The 14,523-nt window shown below is 35.6% G+C and overlaps 1 protein-coding gene and 1 non-coding gene across 2 annotated transcripts in view; one reads left to right on the top strand and one right to left on the bottom strand.

Annotated features, from left to right (window-relative positions):
- LOC101353893 (olfactory receptor 6F1) overlaps nt 1-263 on the bottom strand; it is a 1,083-nt gene extending 820 nt beyond the window's left edge. The window contains exon 1 of the mRNA XM_023725849.1: nt 3-263. Coding sequence (XP_023581617.1) covers nt 3-178 — 176 coding nt within the window. The 5' untranslated portion in view covers nt 179-263. The remainder of the gene's footprint in view (nt 1-2) is intronic.
- A 296-nt stretch (nt 264-559) lies between these two features.
- LOC111819396 (U6 spliceosomal RNA) lies at nt 560-666 on the top strand. Its single transcript, XR_002823048.1, has one exon. It is a non-coding gene; the product is annotated as a U6 spliceosomal RNA (small nuclear RNA).
- Nucleotides 667-14,523: the final 13,857 nt, after the last annotated feature.

Here is a 14,523-nt window from a genome sequence, read left to right as displayed (position 1 = left end):
ACATGGGGGTGTGGAGCTGGTGAGAGGTACTCACCAACATCAAGATAGCAACGTTACCACTGACTGTGAGGATGTACATCACCAGAAAAAGCATGAAGAGAGAGAGCTGAAGGGCCTGGGAGCCTGGAAAGCCCAACAGGAGAAATTCCTGGGAGACATTTCCATTGTCTGTGCCCATTGTGGTCCTGAAATAAAGCAGGAAACAGAGACCCAAGACTGAAAGACTTTGAAACAAATTACACACTCCTCAAAAAATAAAAGTAAATGGATTCATGAAAGAGTGTCAACTGACTGTAGCCATTCAGACGAGGTCTAACATCTGTGAATGCCTCTTTTGCACCTGGAAGAGTACATGGTTAATGTCAGTTAATTTAATGCAACAGTGAGTCATTTGTTATTATAACCAAGTATTAATTTAAGAAACTAATGTGTAAATAATTTTATCTATTTTTGTAAAGACTGCAAATTTAAGATACAAGATTCAAATCCAACCTCTGTGCCTCCAGGCTTTACCATGCATTTGCTTCAGCCATAGATTACATCTAAACCCACAACGACAGTGCTTGCTTGGGGAGCACATATGCTAAAATTAGAACCATACAGAGAAGATTAGTATGGCCCCTGCACAAGGATGGCATGCAAATTCGTGAAGCATTCCATATTTTTGTATAAATTTTTGTGTGAGAGAATAACTTGAATTGTAAACTTTCACTTAAAGCACATCAATAAAAATAAATAAACCCACAAGTACTGATCCCTTTTCAACTGGGTTCACTATTTTCTAAGTCAACTGCTCTCTGGTCCTTGAATAAATCATGTAACTTTGTCTTTGTTCAAAAATCTGCCTCCCAAACAGGTTTCTGTCACCTGCATATTTGACAGTAATAACTTCCCAATTGCTCTTCTGATTTACAGGCTTTGTACTCAAAAGTACCCAAGTGTCCATCAACAGATGGATGGATAAAAAAAATGTGGTACATACATATGGAATATTATTCGTCTATAAAGAGAAATGAAGTTCAAATACCTGCTGAGACGTAGATGAACCTTGAAAATATTACAGTGAGTGAAATAAGTCACACAAAAGTACAGATATTGTATGGTCCTACTTATATGAGATATTCAAAATAAGCAAATGCATTAGTGAAGAAGTATTGCTTAAGGGGTACGGAGGTTCTATTAAGAATAGGAAACATACAGAAATGGACAGTTGTGGTAGTTTCACCACATGACCAATAATTGATGTCACTAAATTGTAGACGAGAAATTGTTGAAATGACAGATGTTGTAATACATATTTCATCACAATAGTTGAAGTAGTCTTCAGAAGCTCTAAGAATTTTTAAAAAGTTTCAAAATGACTTTCCTCTTTTCACAATTTGACTATGGATCTTGATTGCTTCATATTTAAACTCATCAATATGATACGCAAAGTTGTCTATTACACGGATACATTGTTCACACCAAGAAATGTTTCTATATTGAGCAAGACACTTAGGGTATTGTTTCCACTGTGGTGACTTCACTCTTGGAATTCCCTTTTTTCCCTCTTTTCTTCTCCATGTATCACACTTTTAAACTCAACAAATGTCCTATACTCCATCACTCTCAGTTTTTTCTACATGTATTCAGCATCAGTGAGTGTATATAGACCACAAAATGTGTCCATAAAGTAAACGGTCTATGCATCAGCCATACCTCATTTATGGAGGAAAGGATTTTAAGGTCATCTAGATATGAGCTTCTCAAGTACTACTCAGCATGTCTGTCACCTGGGGTTGTTGTCAAAATGCAGATTCCAATTCAGTCATCTGGGATGGCGCCTGTGAGTCTGCATTTCACTCATGCTTCCAGAAGATGTCCCTGTTCAGGAATCACACTCTGAGCAATAATGATTTTGTTTTCTTCTAATTTTTAAACAAATAATCTACAGACCAAAAATGGCATTAGTTTTCCAAGATGTGCTTGCTTAACCCAGTGGTGTCTGGACTCATAATGGCCCTATTGTACAGAGAAGAACTGCCCCACAGGGTTTCCAAGGCTGTAAATCATTACTGAAATTGACGGCCACATCTTTCTTTCTCCTACACATTAGCTGGTGGCTTCTAACTGCCCCTTTAACTTAGCAGTTGAAAGCTTAACCACTGTGCCACCAGGGCTCCCTTAGGTAGTGCAAGAAGCCAGATCAGTAGTTAATTATACAGATAGAGAAAAACATTTCAATTGTCTTAACTTTGACTGAGGGGTGAGTAGTACAATAGGGAATGCAAAGAAAGAATGTCCCATATCAATTAATGCTAAATCATGACTTTCACAAATTTCTTGGCGGTATTATCTCCCAGTATCTGTGTCATTCTTGGTCAACCAGTATACATATCAACTCTTTTCTAGTACAAGTATCAGTACTCATTATTAATATCCTTTAGCGCGGTACATTTGTTCTTTTGACAAAAAATCATCAAGGAGAAATCATTTAAATGTCAAGTTATAATAACAGCTAACAATAGCCAATGTATAGTGAATGCCTATTTGCCAGAAATTATTCTAAGCATGTGCATCTACTGTGTAATGAATTTTTGTAAATTCTGCTAACTTAGTTTTATTTTTATCTTACTTGAATTGCAGATAGGAAAACTGAAACACAAAGAGGCTGACGAAGTTGTACAAAGTGAAGCAGTGACTTAATCACAGAGACACATTATTTTGCAGACAAAAGTTGGCAGTTTTCAGGAACTTTTTTGTACATCTCTGTTGAATCTGATTAGCAGGCTTAAGGAAATGATAATTTATATTCAAATATGAGTCACTGCTCAAAGTTATTTCTACAATCTCCTAATACGAACAGGTTCTAGTTTAAATCTCAAGAGTCAAGTAAATAAGATAATAAGATTTGTCAAATTCCATTTTCAAAATTTCAAAATCAATTTGTGATGATGGTAACTTAGAGAATTAATGGAGTATTTATTACCATATTATGAAATGGTAATTTAAAAGTTTAATTTCAATTACTCTGCTGAATTGTCAGATATCAGGATCTCATTTTTTTGCAGTATGTGATACTCATGTCACACATTTAATACCTAAGTAAATTGTTCTTTATTTTAGTATTTTTAGTATTAATTCTAAGATAATATATATGGGACTATGCATATGATTTAACAAAAGTTAAAGAAAATCAGAAAGACAAACAGTTTGATTTACTGTTTTTAAATAAATGACCTTTAGATTTTTCAAATTAATTTATAGCGTGATCTATTTTATATGGAATATATCCAGTTTCTAACAATTTACTGAACAAAGACAATAACTAATTTTAATATCTTACATTTGGGAAGAATTTGATTTTGAGTATATAAAATAACGTCTTTTTCATACAAACATGAAATATTTAAGCAAAAATAGCTATATATAGATTATTTCTAAATTGTAGCATATTTGAAATATTGATTGTCTGTTATGATGTATCAATGGTACAAATTTATGATAACATTTGGACTTATTGATCAATCATTGGATAGAACATGTCAGATATATAATCGCATTCACTCACCCAGTTGCAACTCTTTCTACCATAAATGCAAGTTTCATAGACTCTGTCTTTTGGTTTCACCTTTTTTCACTTTTATTCTTCCACCATTTTCTTATTTCAAAAGAGGTATTTTTTGTTTCCATCATTCCCTTTGTCTCTTTTTGTTTATTCTATTTCTTTATTATTAACACTCATTGCCCTTCAATTAGCTCAGTCTCCCATAGTCTTTGAATCTTATTCTTATGCATTTCGTTGTTTTCTTTTGTCTTGTAACTCTGAGGCTGTGCAGTGCTGGTTCTATTCTAACTTCTCTCCAGGTATGTTACGTTTTCTCTGTCTCACACTTTCTCATAATGAGCTCCATAATGACAAAAAGTTGCTGTTAAATAATGGCTTAAATATTTATAGATAAATCTTCTGGGAAAAGCTGAAATATTACATCTCTCTCGGGAACTTAGGGCTAATGCAAAGAGAAATGACCTTGTTTATAGATTTTTGTTAGATTTGACTGAATGAGTGGTTTAAAAAAGTTATCAATGATTTGATTTAAAGAAATAATTGCAAAATTACTGGAACAGGAAAGGAGAATTTCTTTGGGGTTTTAAATATTTTAACCTAGTTCTTTTGTCATGCTTAGCTCTCTTAGCAATTGAAAACATTTAATGGGTTCAAGAAATTTCTGAAAAGCTCTTTAAAACAAATTAAGCAAAATGCAATTAAACAAATGACCTAAGTAAATACATGGTAATTTAATATAAGAATGATGGAACTGAAAACTAAAAATTAGCTCAAGACAAAATATATAAACCTGGCTGTCCATCAGGTTAAAGTAGCAGGCAAAGATAAAGCCAACTTTAAATACGTTGTTAGGTGCTGAGTCCCTTCTGATTCAATAGTGACCCTATCTACAACAGAACAAAATATCCAGTCCTGTGCCATCCTTACAATTGTTACTATGTTTGAGCCCACTGTTGCAGCCATTGTGTCAATTCATCTCGTTGAGAGTCTTCCTCTTTCTCACTGACCGTCGAATTTACCAAGCATGACGTCGTTTTCCAGGGACTGGTACTTTCTGATAACATGTCCAAAGTACGTTTGACAAAGTCTAGCTATCCTGGCTTCTAAGGAGCATTCTGGCTGTACTTCTTCCAAGACAGATTTATTTATTCTTCTGGCAGTCCATGGTATGTTAAATATTCTTCACCAACAACATACTTCAAAGGCATCAATTCTTCTTTGGCCTTCCTTATTCATTGTCCAGCTTTCACGTGCATGGTGAGGCAACTGAAAATACTATGGCTTAGGTCAGGCACACCTTTGTCCTCCAAGTGACATCCTTGCTTTTTCACACTTTAAGGAAGTCTTTTGCAGCAAATTTGCCCAATGCATTACGTTGTTTGATTGCTTGACTGCTGCTTCCATGGGCTTTGATCATAGATCCAAGTAAAATAAAACCCTTGACAACGTCAGACTGTTCTTCATTTATCATGATGTTGCTTATTAGTGCAGTTGTGAGGATTTTTGTTTCCTTTGTGTTAAGGTATAAACCATCCTGAAAGCTATAGTTTTTTATCTTCATCAGTAAGTGCTTCAAGTCATCTTCGATTTAAGCTACCAAGGTTGTGTCATCTGCATATTGCAGGCTGTTAATAAGTCTTCCTCCAATCCTAATGCCACATTCTTTTTCTTATAGTCCAGCTTCTCAGATTATTTGTTCAGCATACAGATTGAGTAAGTATGGTGAAAGGATACAACCCCGATGCATGACACCTTTCCTGATTTTAAACCACGCAGTATCTTCTTGTTCTGTTCAAACGACTGCTTCTTGGTCTATGTGAAGGTTCTGAATGAGCACAGTTAAGAGTTCTGAAATCCCCATTTTTCACAATGTTACTGATAATTTGTTATGATCCACATAGTCGAATGCCTTTGTATAGTCAATAAAACACAGGTAAATATCTTTCTGGTATTCTCCGATTTCAACCAAGATTTATCTGACATCAGCAATGATATCCCTGGTTCCACGTCTTCTTCTGAATCAGGCTTGAATTTCTGTCAGTTCCCTGTCAGTGTAGTATTGCAATCATTTTTGTATTATCTTCAACAAGATTTTACCTGCGTGCAATATTAATGATATTGTATGATAATTTTCACATTCTGTTGGATCACCTTTCTTTGGAATGGAAATATGTATGGATCTCTTCCAGTAGACTGTCCAGGTAGCTGTCTTCCAAATTTTTTGGCAAAGATGAATGAGCCTTTCCAGTGTTGCATCTGTTTGTTGAAACATCTCAGTTGGTATTCTGTCAATTCTGGTAGCCTTGTTTTTAGCCAATGCTTTCAATGCAGCTTGAACTTTTTCCTTTAATACCGTCAGTTTTTGATCATATGCTACCTCCTGAAATGTTTGAACATTGACCAATTTTTTTTGTAAAGTGACTGTGTATTTCTTCCACCTTCTTTTGCTGCTTCCTGCATCATTCCATATTTTGCCCATAGAACCCTTCAAAATTGCAACTTGAGGCTTGAATTTTTTCTTCAGTTCTTTCAGCTTGAAAAATGCTGTGTGTGTTCTTCCTTTTTGGTTTTATATCTCCAGGTCCTAGCACATTTCATGATAATAACTTACTTTTTTTTTCTTGAGCCACCCTTTGAAATCTTCTGTTCGGCTCTTTTACTTCCTCTGATTTTCAGCTTTAAATATAATAAGAAATAATTTCAACCAAGGACATATTGCCATTGCAAAGTATCATACAACTCCCTTGTTTGAGTGATTACTGCTTTATTACTGTGCGAAACTTTCTTCTTTAAAATTTCTGACTCTCAAAAACATTGATGTTTGAAATTATATGAGGAAGAATGAAATATCCAACCCTTGCTAGGAGGAACTATATCAGTTCTACACAGCCTCACTTTCCAACCCAGATGAAGAGCTTCAGATAAGGAATTTCTGAGCAGAAAAATTCCACATACATCTTTACTTTGTATTTTCTAAAGAAACAGTCTTTTGGTCCAGTTTACAGTTCAGATCTGATTTTGACCACTTTAAACATAGCCCATTTTTCTTTCAGAATATTGAAACACTCCTTCTTTTAAATTTCACCAAAACTTTACCTTTCTGCAAAATCTATAATAGTATCTTTTACTTTGTTGATTCCTGTGGTTTTCAGCCTTCTTTATTGCCGTTGGTTGATAAATCTGATTTTGTTGGACCAGTGGTGTGTCCCTAGTGGCCGTAGGCTGATTGGGCTGGGACAGAACAAAAGCAAGACTGCAAACACATGTCACGAATCATATATAGAAATATTTTTAACCCTTACAAATTCTTCGTATGCACTCACTTGTAAGCTTACATATTGTGCCGCTTAATTGACTTTTATCTTCAAGCTACTGTTTATTATCATCTTTGTGTTAATAAGCATTCATCTGATAACTTAACCACTGTACAATGAAATTTAAGGGCTAGAAAAGAAATGAAAGAATTTCTATCTCTCCTTTGTTTTTCATATCTAATAGATTTTGTTCATTTGTGAAATGATCTGAAAATATTTTGTATCATATCACCACTAGTGCATAATAAAAGTAGATTTCTTGCATAATAGCCAAAAATAAGTGATGAAAATTAATGTCCAGTTTACAGATTGAATGCTTTGAGTTTTAAGAGGGTCTTTAATTAGGCGGAAGATTTAAAGAAAGAGGTAGAAGACATTGTAACGAAAATAATACCCTTAGAAAACTGAGGCAGTAGGTTATTATTTTTATTTAGCCATTATTTTTTGCATTAGTGAATGGTTCTGGTTACAGAGCCATAGGAATAAGAATCTACAAAAGTCTTGAAATCCAAGACTAAGGTATCATATTCAGTTATTGAATATAATACATTAATTAATAAGGTAACGTGTATGTATTTGACCAAAGCATGCAAATGAAGATATGCTATGCTTGTTTCTTAAAATTTTCAGTGTCATGTCTTTGATTTGTCCTATTCCTGAAATAGAGTTGAATTTTGAAGAAATGAAATTAATTAAACCTTTAAATTACAAAACTACTGATACTGAAAAACAAAAAAAACAATTGATGTAAAGTAATTTTTTTTGATAGTTGTTCTGCAAGGCAATTTGGCAGAACCCTTCTCTCCTCTGAGCAATGACTACGGTACCTGACTTTTGGAAAAAATTTCTAGCATTTTTACTGTAGTTTATTCTTCATGTTTGCATTCACGAAAATTATCTATATCAAGAGTGGAAAAAGGTTACTATCTCAAGTGTGAACTTATTTAATATGTAATGATTGTTCCAATAACGACTGTATGAATGACTTCCAATGGGAGGAGGAGTGGGTGCTTTGATCTCTTATCAGATACTGACATAATGACTATCCTGGTGCAAGTTGAAGGGGAGGGTGCACTGAGATGTGAAGGGTGGCTAGGATGGTCTGCAACTGTTCCCTCCAGCTCCACATCCACCCACCCATGAGAAGGAATGTTTATATCATAATTACTAGCTTTCCATCATTACCCTTTTATAACTTCAATCACTTATGGGTCAGTAATTTTACCTACTTAAGATTTTCCAAGTGAAGTGATGATATTTTTGTAATTTCAACTTTTATTAACACTGACCACATACAGATCTTGTGCCTTCATTTTTAACCTCTGAAAGGTAATGACATCACCATTTACTATTCCTGCCTTTTCAATGAACATCAAATTTGTCCCAAGATTTTCATTACAATAATTTATTTTGCAATGATTATACTTGGCCACTCCTTGCTGAAGATACCCCTGGTGGCACAGTGGTTAAAACCTTTGCTGCTAACCAAAAGTCAACAGATGAAATCCACCAGCCGCTCCCTGAAACCCTGTGGGGCAGTTCTACTCTGCCCTATAGGGTCGCTATGAGTTGGCATTGACTTGATGGCAACGAGTTTGGGCTTTTTGTTTTTGCTAAAGATAGAGGCTACACATTCTTAAGGGAATATACTTAGACCATTAATTATAGGGTTATATGAATTTACGTTCCGAGCAGTAGTAGAGAGTCATTTCCATTTCTGCACATTGTTGCCAAGATTTGGTATTTCTAGTCTTTGAAAGTTTTATTTATCCAGTAAATGAAAAGAGATATCTAATTTTTATGTTAATGTGCATTTTCCTGATTACTGGTGATTTTGACCATCATTTCAATGTTATTTGCCTTTTGGTGTCTTCCATAAATTGCATCATTATATGCTTTATTTTCCATTACATTATACGTCCTTTTAAATGATTTATGGTACTTGTTTTATATTCTGGGAACTGATTATGTGTTATATATTTTGTGAACATATTTTCTGAGAATCGTTCCTTATTTTCCAACATTATTTATTGTGTTTGTTTTATAGAAAAGTTTACCCTTTGATGCAGTCACATTTACCAATAATGTCCTTTGGGACTTTTTATTTTGGGGTTTTATTGAAGTAATTCTTAACTGAACATGTAAAAAATAACTCAACTGTTTTCTTTGAAGTATTTTGATGTTCTGAGTGTACAATTTATGTTTTTATCTCATCTAAATTTTACTCTTGTGTACACTGTGAGGTGGAGTTTTTTAATTCAGTTTTAATTCTTCCAACATCATTTTATTCCATAGTTTTTTCTTTTCCACTGATGCTCAATGATTCCTCAGTTATATTCTGGTCTCCATTCATGACTGGACTGGGTTGTCTTCCCCAGCTTCATTTGCTATCACTGAATAACCACTGTTTTAATGGTTATATGTTATAGAAATGCTGGTATCTTTGTTAGGCTCAGTATTTCTCAAGCTGAAAGAACTGAAGAAAAAATTAAAACCTTGAGTTGCAATTTTGAAGGATTTTATGGGCAAAATATTGAATGACACAGGAAGCATCAAAAGAAGATAGAAGGAATGCCCAGATTCACTATACCAAAAAGAACTCGTTGATGTTCAACCATTTCAGGAAGTAGCATATGCTCAGGACCCAATGGTACTAAAGGAAGAGTTCCAAGCTGCACTCAAGACATTGGCAAAAAACAAGGCTGCAAGAATTGACGGAATACCAATTGAGATGTTTCGATAAAAGGATGCAGCACTGGAGGTGTTCACTCGTCTAGGCCAAGAAATTTGTAAAACAGCTACCTGGCCAACCAACTGAAGAGATCCATGTATATGCACATTCCAAAGAAAGATGATTCAACTGAATGTGGGAATTATTGAACATTACCATTAATATCACAAGCCAAAAAGCAGAAAATATCAGGAAGATGTTTACCTGTGTTTTATTGACTATGCAAAGACATTCGACTGTGTGGATCATAATAAATCATTGATAGCATTCGGAAGAATGGGAATTCCAGAATACTTAACTGTAGTCATGAGGAACCTGTACATAGACCAAGAGACATTCGTTCGAACAGAGCAAGGGGATAGTGCCTGGTTTAAAATCAGGAAAAGTGTGTGTCATGGTTGAATCCTTTCACCATACTTAGTCTGTGTGCTGAGCAAATAATCCGACAAGCTGGACTATATGAAGAAGAATGTGGCATCAGGATTAGTGTAAGACTTATTAACTACCTGCAATATGCAGATGACCCAACTTTGCTTGCTGAAAGTGAAGAGGACTTAAAGCACTTAAGATTAAAACTTCAGTATGGATTACACCCGAACATAAAGAAAAAATCCTCATAACTGGAATAATAAGCAACATCGTAATAAATGGAGAAAAGAATGAAGTTGTCAAGGATTTTATTTAATTGGATCCACAGTCGACATCCATGGAAGAGTCAGAAAATCAGACAACATATTGCATTGGACAAATCTGCTGCAAAAGACCTCTTTAAAGCATGAAAAACCAAAGAAGTCACTTGGAGGACTAAGGTGCGTCTGACCCAAGCCACGATATCTTCAACAGCCTTGTATGCACGTGAAAGCTGGATAATGAATAAGGAAGACCAAAGAATTGATGCCTTTGAATTATGGTGTTGAAGAGTATTGAATATACCATGCACTGCCAGAAGAATGGACCAATCTGTTTTGGAAGAAATACAGCCAGCGTGATCCTTGGAAGCAAGAACAGCAAGACTTTGTCTCACATACTTTGCACATGTTATCTGGAGGGACCAGTCCCTGGAAAAGGTCATTATGCTTGGTGAAGTGAAGGTCATTGTAAAAGAGGAAGACCCTGGATGAGACGGATTGACACAGTGGCTGCAACAATGGGCTCAAATATAACAACGATTGTGAGAATGGCACAGGACCAGGCAATGTTTTGTTTTGCTGTGCATGGGGTTTCTGTTTGTCTGAACTGACTCGATGGCACCTAATAACACCACCAGTAATTCTGAGGCTTTATTTGATTCTGGTTTAACATTTTTTTAAAAGAATATTTCAAAGACGATGCATTCTATATTTTACATTACATAAGACACATAATGTCAGGTGGTTTAACTACTCTCCAAACTAACTTTGATTGCTCAGTTAGGGAGACTGTGATGAACTCTCTCCATTGCAAATATAAAATAAGTAACTCAAAGTTGAAATCTTGGCGCTATGAGACTATCTCATTCTCTTACAGGCACTTTCCTAATACTCTTAGCATCCACTTCTGATTCTTTCTTAAACTAGTTACAACATAGGTGATTAAAAATGATGACTTTTCTAATTATATCATCCCTTCTATACTTACATAGGGTCACTATGAATTGGAATCAACTCGACTGCAGTAGTTTTTATTTATTTTTATTTAATGTCAATCTTCTAAAGACAACAAACAAACAACTTTTTCATGAGTGTTTTCCAAGTAGTAAAAACAGATAGACAGTGAGTGTACTGAAAAATCTCCAGGGACTTCTCATAAAGTGTACAATTTCTGAAATATTTAGATCAATACCACTTTACCACTACAATTATACACAAGGACAGGCTAAGAGTCTTTTCTCTTTTGACAAGTATGCGCATGCAACTTGAGCAATGGTACGTATCGAACATATCCGATTATGTTAAACAAATATCCTTCTCTAAAGGAAAAGAACAAATGATTTTAAGATTTTTCATGGGCTCTCTGGGAAAACTTAAAGATCATTTTATGTGTAAGAGATATCATGAAGATATTATTTTATTTATAGAATCTGACTCGGTATGGTAAAAACGAAAAGAATTGTCAGAGGATATTTTGGGACATGATAAAATAAGATGGTATGTGACTGGGAAATAACACCTGTTCATCTAGTTAATCCAAGTGACAATAGATCATTGGTAACATGATTGAAAAAAAACCTTCAGAACCTTTTTTTTAGATAAATAATGATATAAAAATTTAATAGAAAACATAGAAAAGTATTCTGGTAAGACACACAATCTCGAGGTTCATTACCTAGAAATTATAGAAGAACTTCTAAAACTGTAGGCACTAGTGAATAAACCAAAGAACTAAGACCACAACCAAGGGAATTCTGACTCATGGCAGCCCCATGAGTAGAACTGTTTCATAGGGCTTTCTTGATCATAATTTTACAAGAGCAGACGACCAGGCCTTTCTTCTATGGGGCTTATGGGCATATTCGAACCACTAACTTTAGGTTAGCAGTTAAATGCAAATTGTTGTCACCACCCAGGGCTTAGCCTACCATAGAAGAAAGACCATCATAATTGAGTCACTTCTGCTATAAATTTAACATATTTCATTGCTTCTTTTCAGACTCATATAACCACACACTCACACCCCCACACCCCGACACACACATTAAATGTGACATAGGGGAGATAAATGTCTTTCTGAATTGTGGACATATAATTTTTAGACCTCTTCCTGGTGTCTTTCTGGAAATACCATTTACCTGAATGACCACTGTTCATCTTCGAGAACTAGGCTCAGATGCATCTTCCTCCAGGACTTTGCCTCTGCTTTGGATATCTTCCTGAGGATTGTTTAAGGACATGGGCTCACCTGTATAATGACCCTTAGTCTTCTTTGTTATTTTGTCTGTCTATTGCTTTGCATCAGCACCAGACAGATCCTTCAGGGAAGGCACGTGTGAATTTCAACTTAGTGTTTCCAAAGTTTGTCATGGTACTATAGTCATTAAAGGAGCCCCAGTGGCTCAGTGATGAACAGCTTGGTTGCTAACCAAAAAGTTGGCAGTTCGAATCCACCCACCGCTCCTTGGAACCCTACCGGGTCGCTATGAGTCAGAATTGAGTAGATAGCAACAGGTTTTTTGGTTTATAGCCATTAAAACAACTCAATATATTTTGTTTTTTTTTTTATTTTCAGTGAATGAAATAGAGAAAATGAGCTGTTAAATGATCAAAAATGAAAACTTATCCTGAAAAACAGAACCAGTTCTTCCAGAGAAATATACTACAGAGGGAGAGATGTTTTGTTTTATAAGAGCACAAATGAGAAACATGACACCTATGTGATATCCTGGTCTGACCTTAGAAACAGTCACTAAGGTTCATGAGTGTTTATTTCCTTAGTACATTGCTTTCTCTTCTGAGGTCTTTCCAAAGTTATAAGATAATTTATGAGAAAATTATTTGTGATCTATAAGATACTGTTTCACTGACAGATTCTTGGAAATGTTAAATGCTGTGAGCCTCTTGACATGTTTTTTTGAAGCAACTTCACAAGAGACTGTTTCATGTCCTTGTTTCTGACGTTGTAGATTATAGGGTTGAATATTGGAGGTACTACCTTGTAGAAGACACAAAGCAGCTTGTCAATAACTGATAGTGTATTTGAGAAATTAAAAAGAATTTTTTAAAATTGTGCTTTAGATGAAGGTTTACAGAGCAGATTAGTTTCTCATTAAGCAGTTAATACACATATTGTTTTGTAACATTGGTTGCCAACCCCGCAACGTGTCAGCACTCTTCCCTTCTCCACCTTGAGTTCCACCATTTCCATTTGTCCTGATTTCCTGTCACCTCCTGCCTTCTTGTCTTTGCCCCTGGGCTGGTGTGTCCTTTTAATCTCTTATACATGGTTGAGCTATGTGTATTATTGTTTGTTTTATAGGTCTGTCTAATCTTTGGCTAAAGGGTGAATATCAAGGGTGACTTCAATAATGAGTTAAAAGAATGTCCGGGAGCCATACTATCAGGGTTTCTCCAGTCTCTGTCAGACCAGTAAGTCTGATCTTCTTTTTGTGAGTTCGAATTTTGTTCTACATTTTTTTCCAGCTCTGTCCAAGACCCTCTATTGTGATCTCTGTCAGAGCAGTCAGTGCTGGTAGCTGGTCACTATGTAGTTGTGCTGGATTCAGTCTGGTGGAGGCTGTGGTAGTTGTGGTCTGTTAGTACTTTGGATTAATCTTTCCCTTGTGTCTTTTGTTTTCTTCATTTTCCCTTTCTCCAGATGGGGTGGGACCAGTGGAGTATCTTAGGTGGCCACTCATGAGCTTTTAAGACCCCAGACGCTACTCACCAAAGTAGGATATACAATACTGTCTTAATAAACTCTCATGCCAATTGAGTTACATGTCCTTGGAAACCATGGTCCCCAGGCCTCAGCCCAGAATTCTGTCCCTCGGGAGTTTTGAAGTGTCTATGGAGCTTCCATGACCTTGCCTTGGACAAATTGTGCTGGCTTGCCCAGTATTATGTACTGTCTTACCCTTCACTAAAGTTACCACTTAAGTATTCTCTAGCTAGTGTTTTTTCTCTCCCCACACCTCCCTTCCCTTGTAACCATCAAAGATTGTTTCTTTCTGTGTGTAAACCTTTCTATGAGTTTTTATATAGTGGTCTCATACAAGGTGATTGACTTATTTCATTCAGCATAACGCCCTCCATATTCATCCATGTTGTGAGATATTTTGAAAATTCATCATTGTTTTTTAAGGTTACATAGTATTCCATGGTGTGTATGTACCATAGTTTGTTTATCCATTCATCCTTTGATGGGCATCCAGGTTGTTTACATCTTTTTGCTATTGTGAAAAATGCTGCCATGAACATGGGTGTGGCTATGTCAATTCATGTGACAGCTCTTATTTC

The sequence above is a fragment of the Trichechus manatus genome, unplaced genomic scaffold (assembly GCF_000243295.1).
Source record: "Trichechus manatus latirostris isolate Lorelei unplaced genomic scaffold, TriManLat1.0 scaffold00486, whole genome shotgun sequence".
NCBI classification, from domain to species: Eukaryota; Metazoa; Chordata; class Mammalia; order Sirenia; family Trichechidae; genus Trichechus; species Trichechus manatus.
This window is presented reverse-complemented; position numbering and strand designations above follow the sequence as displayed.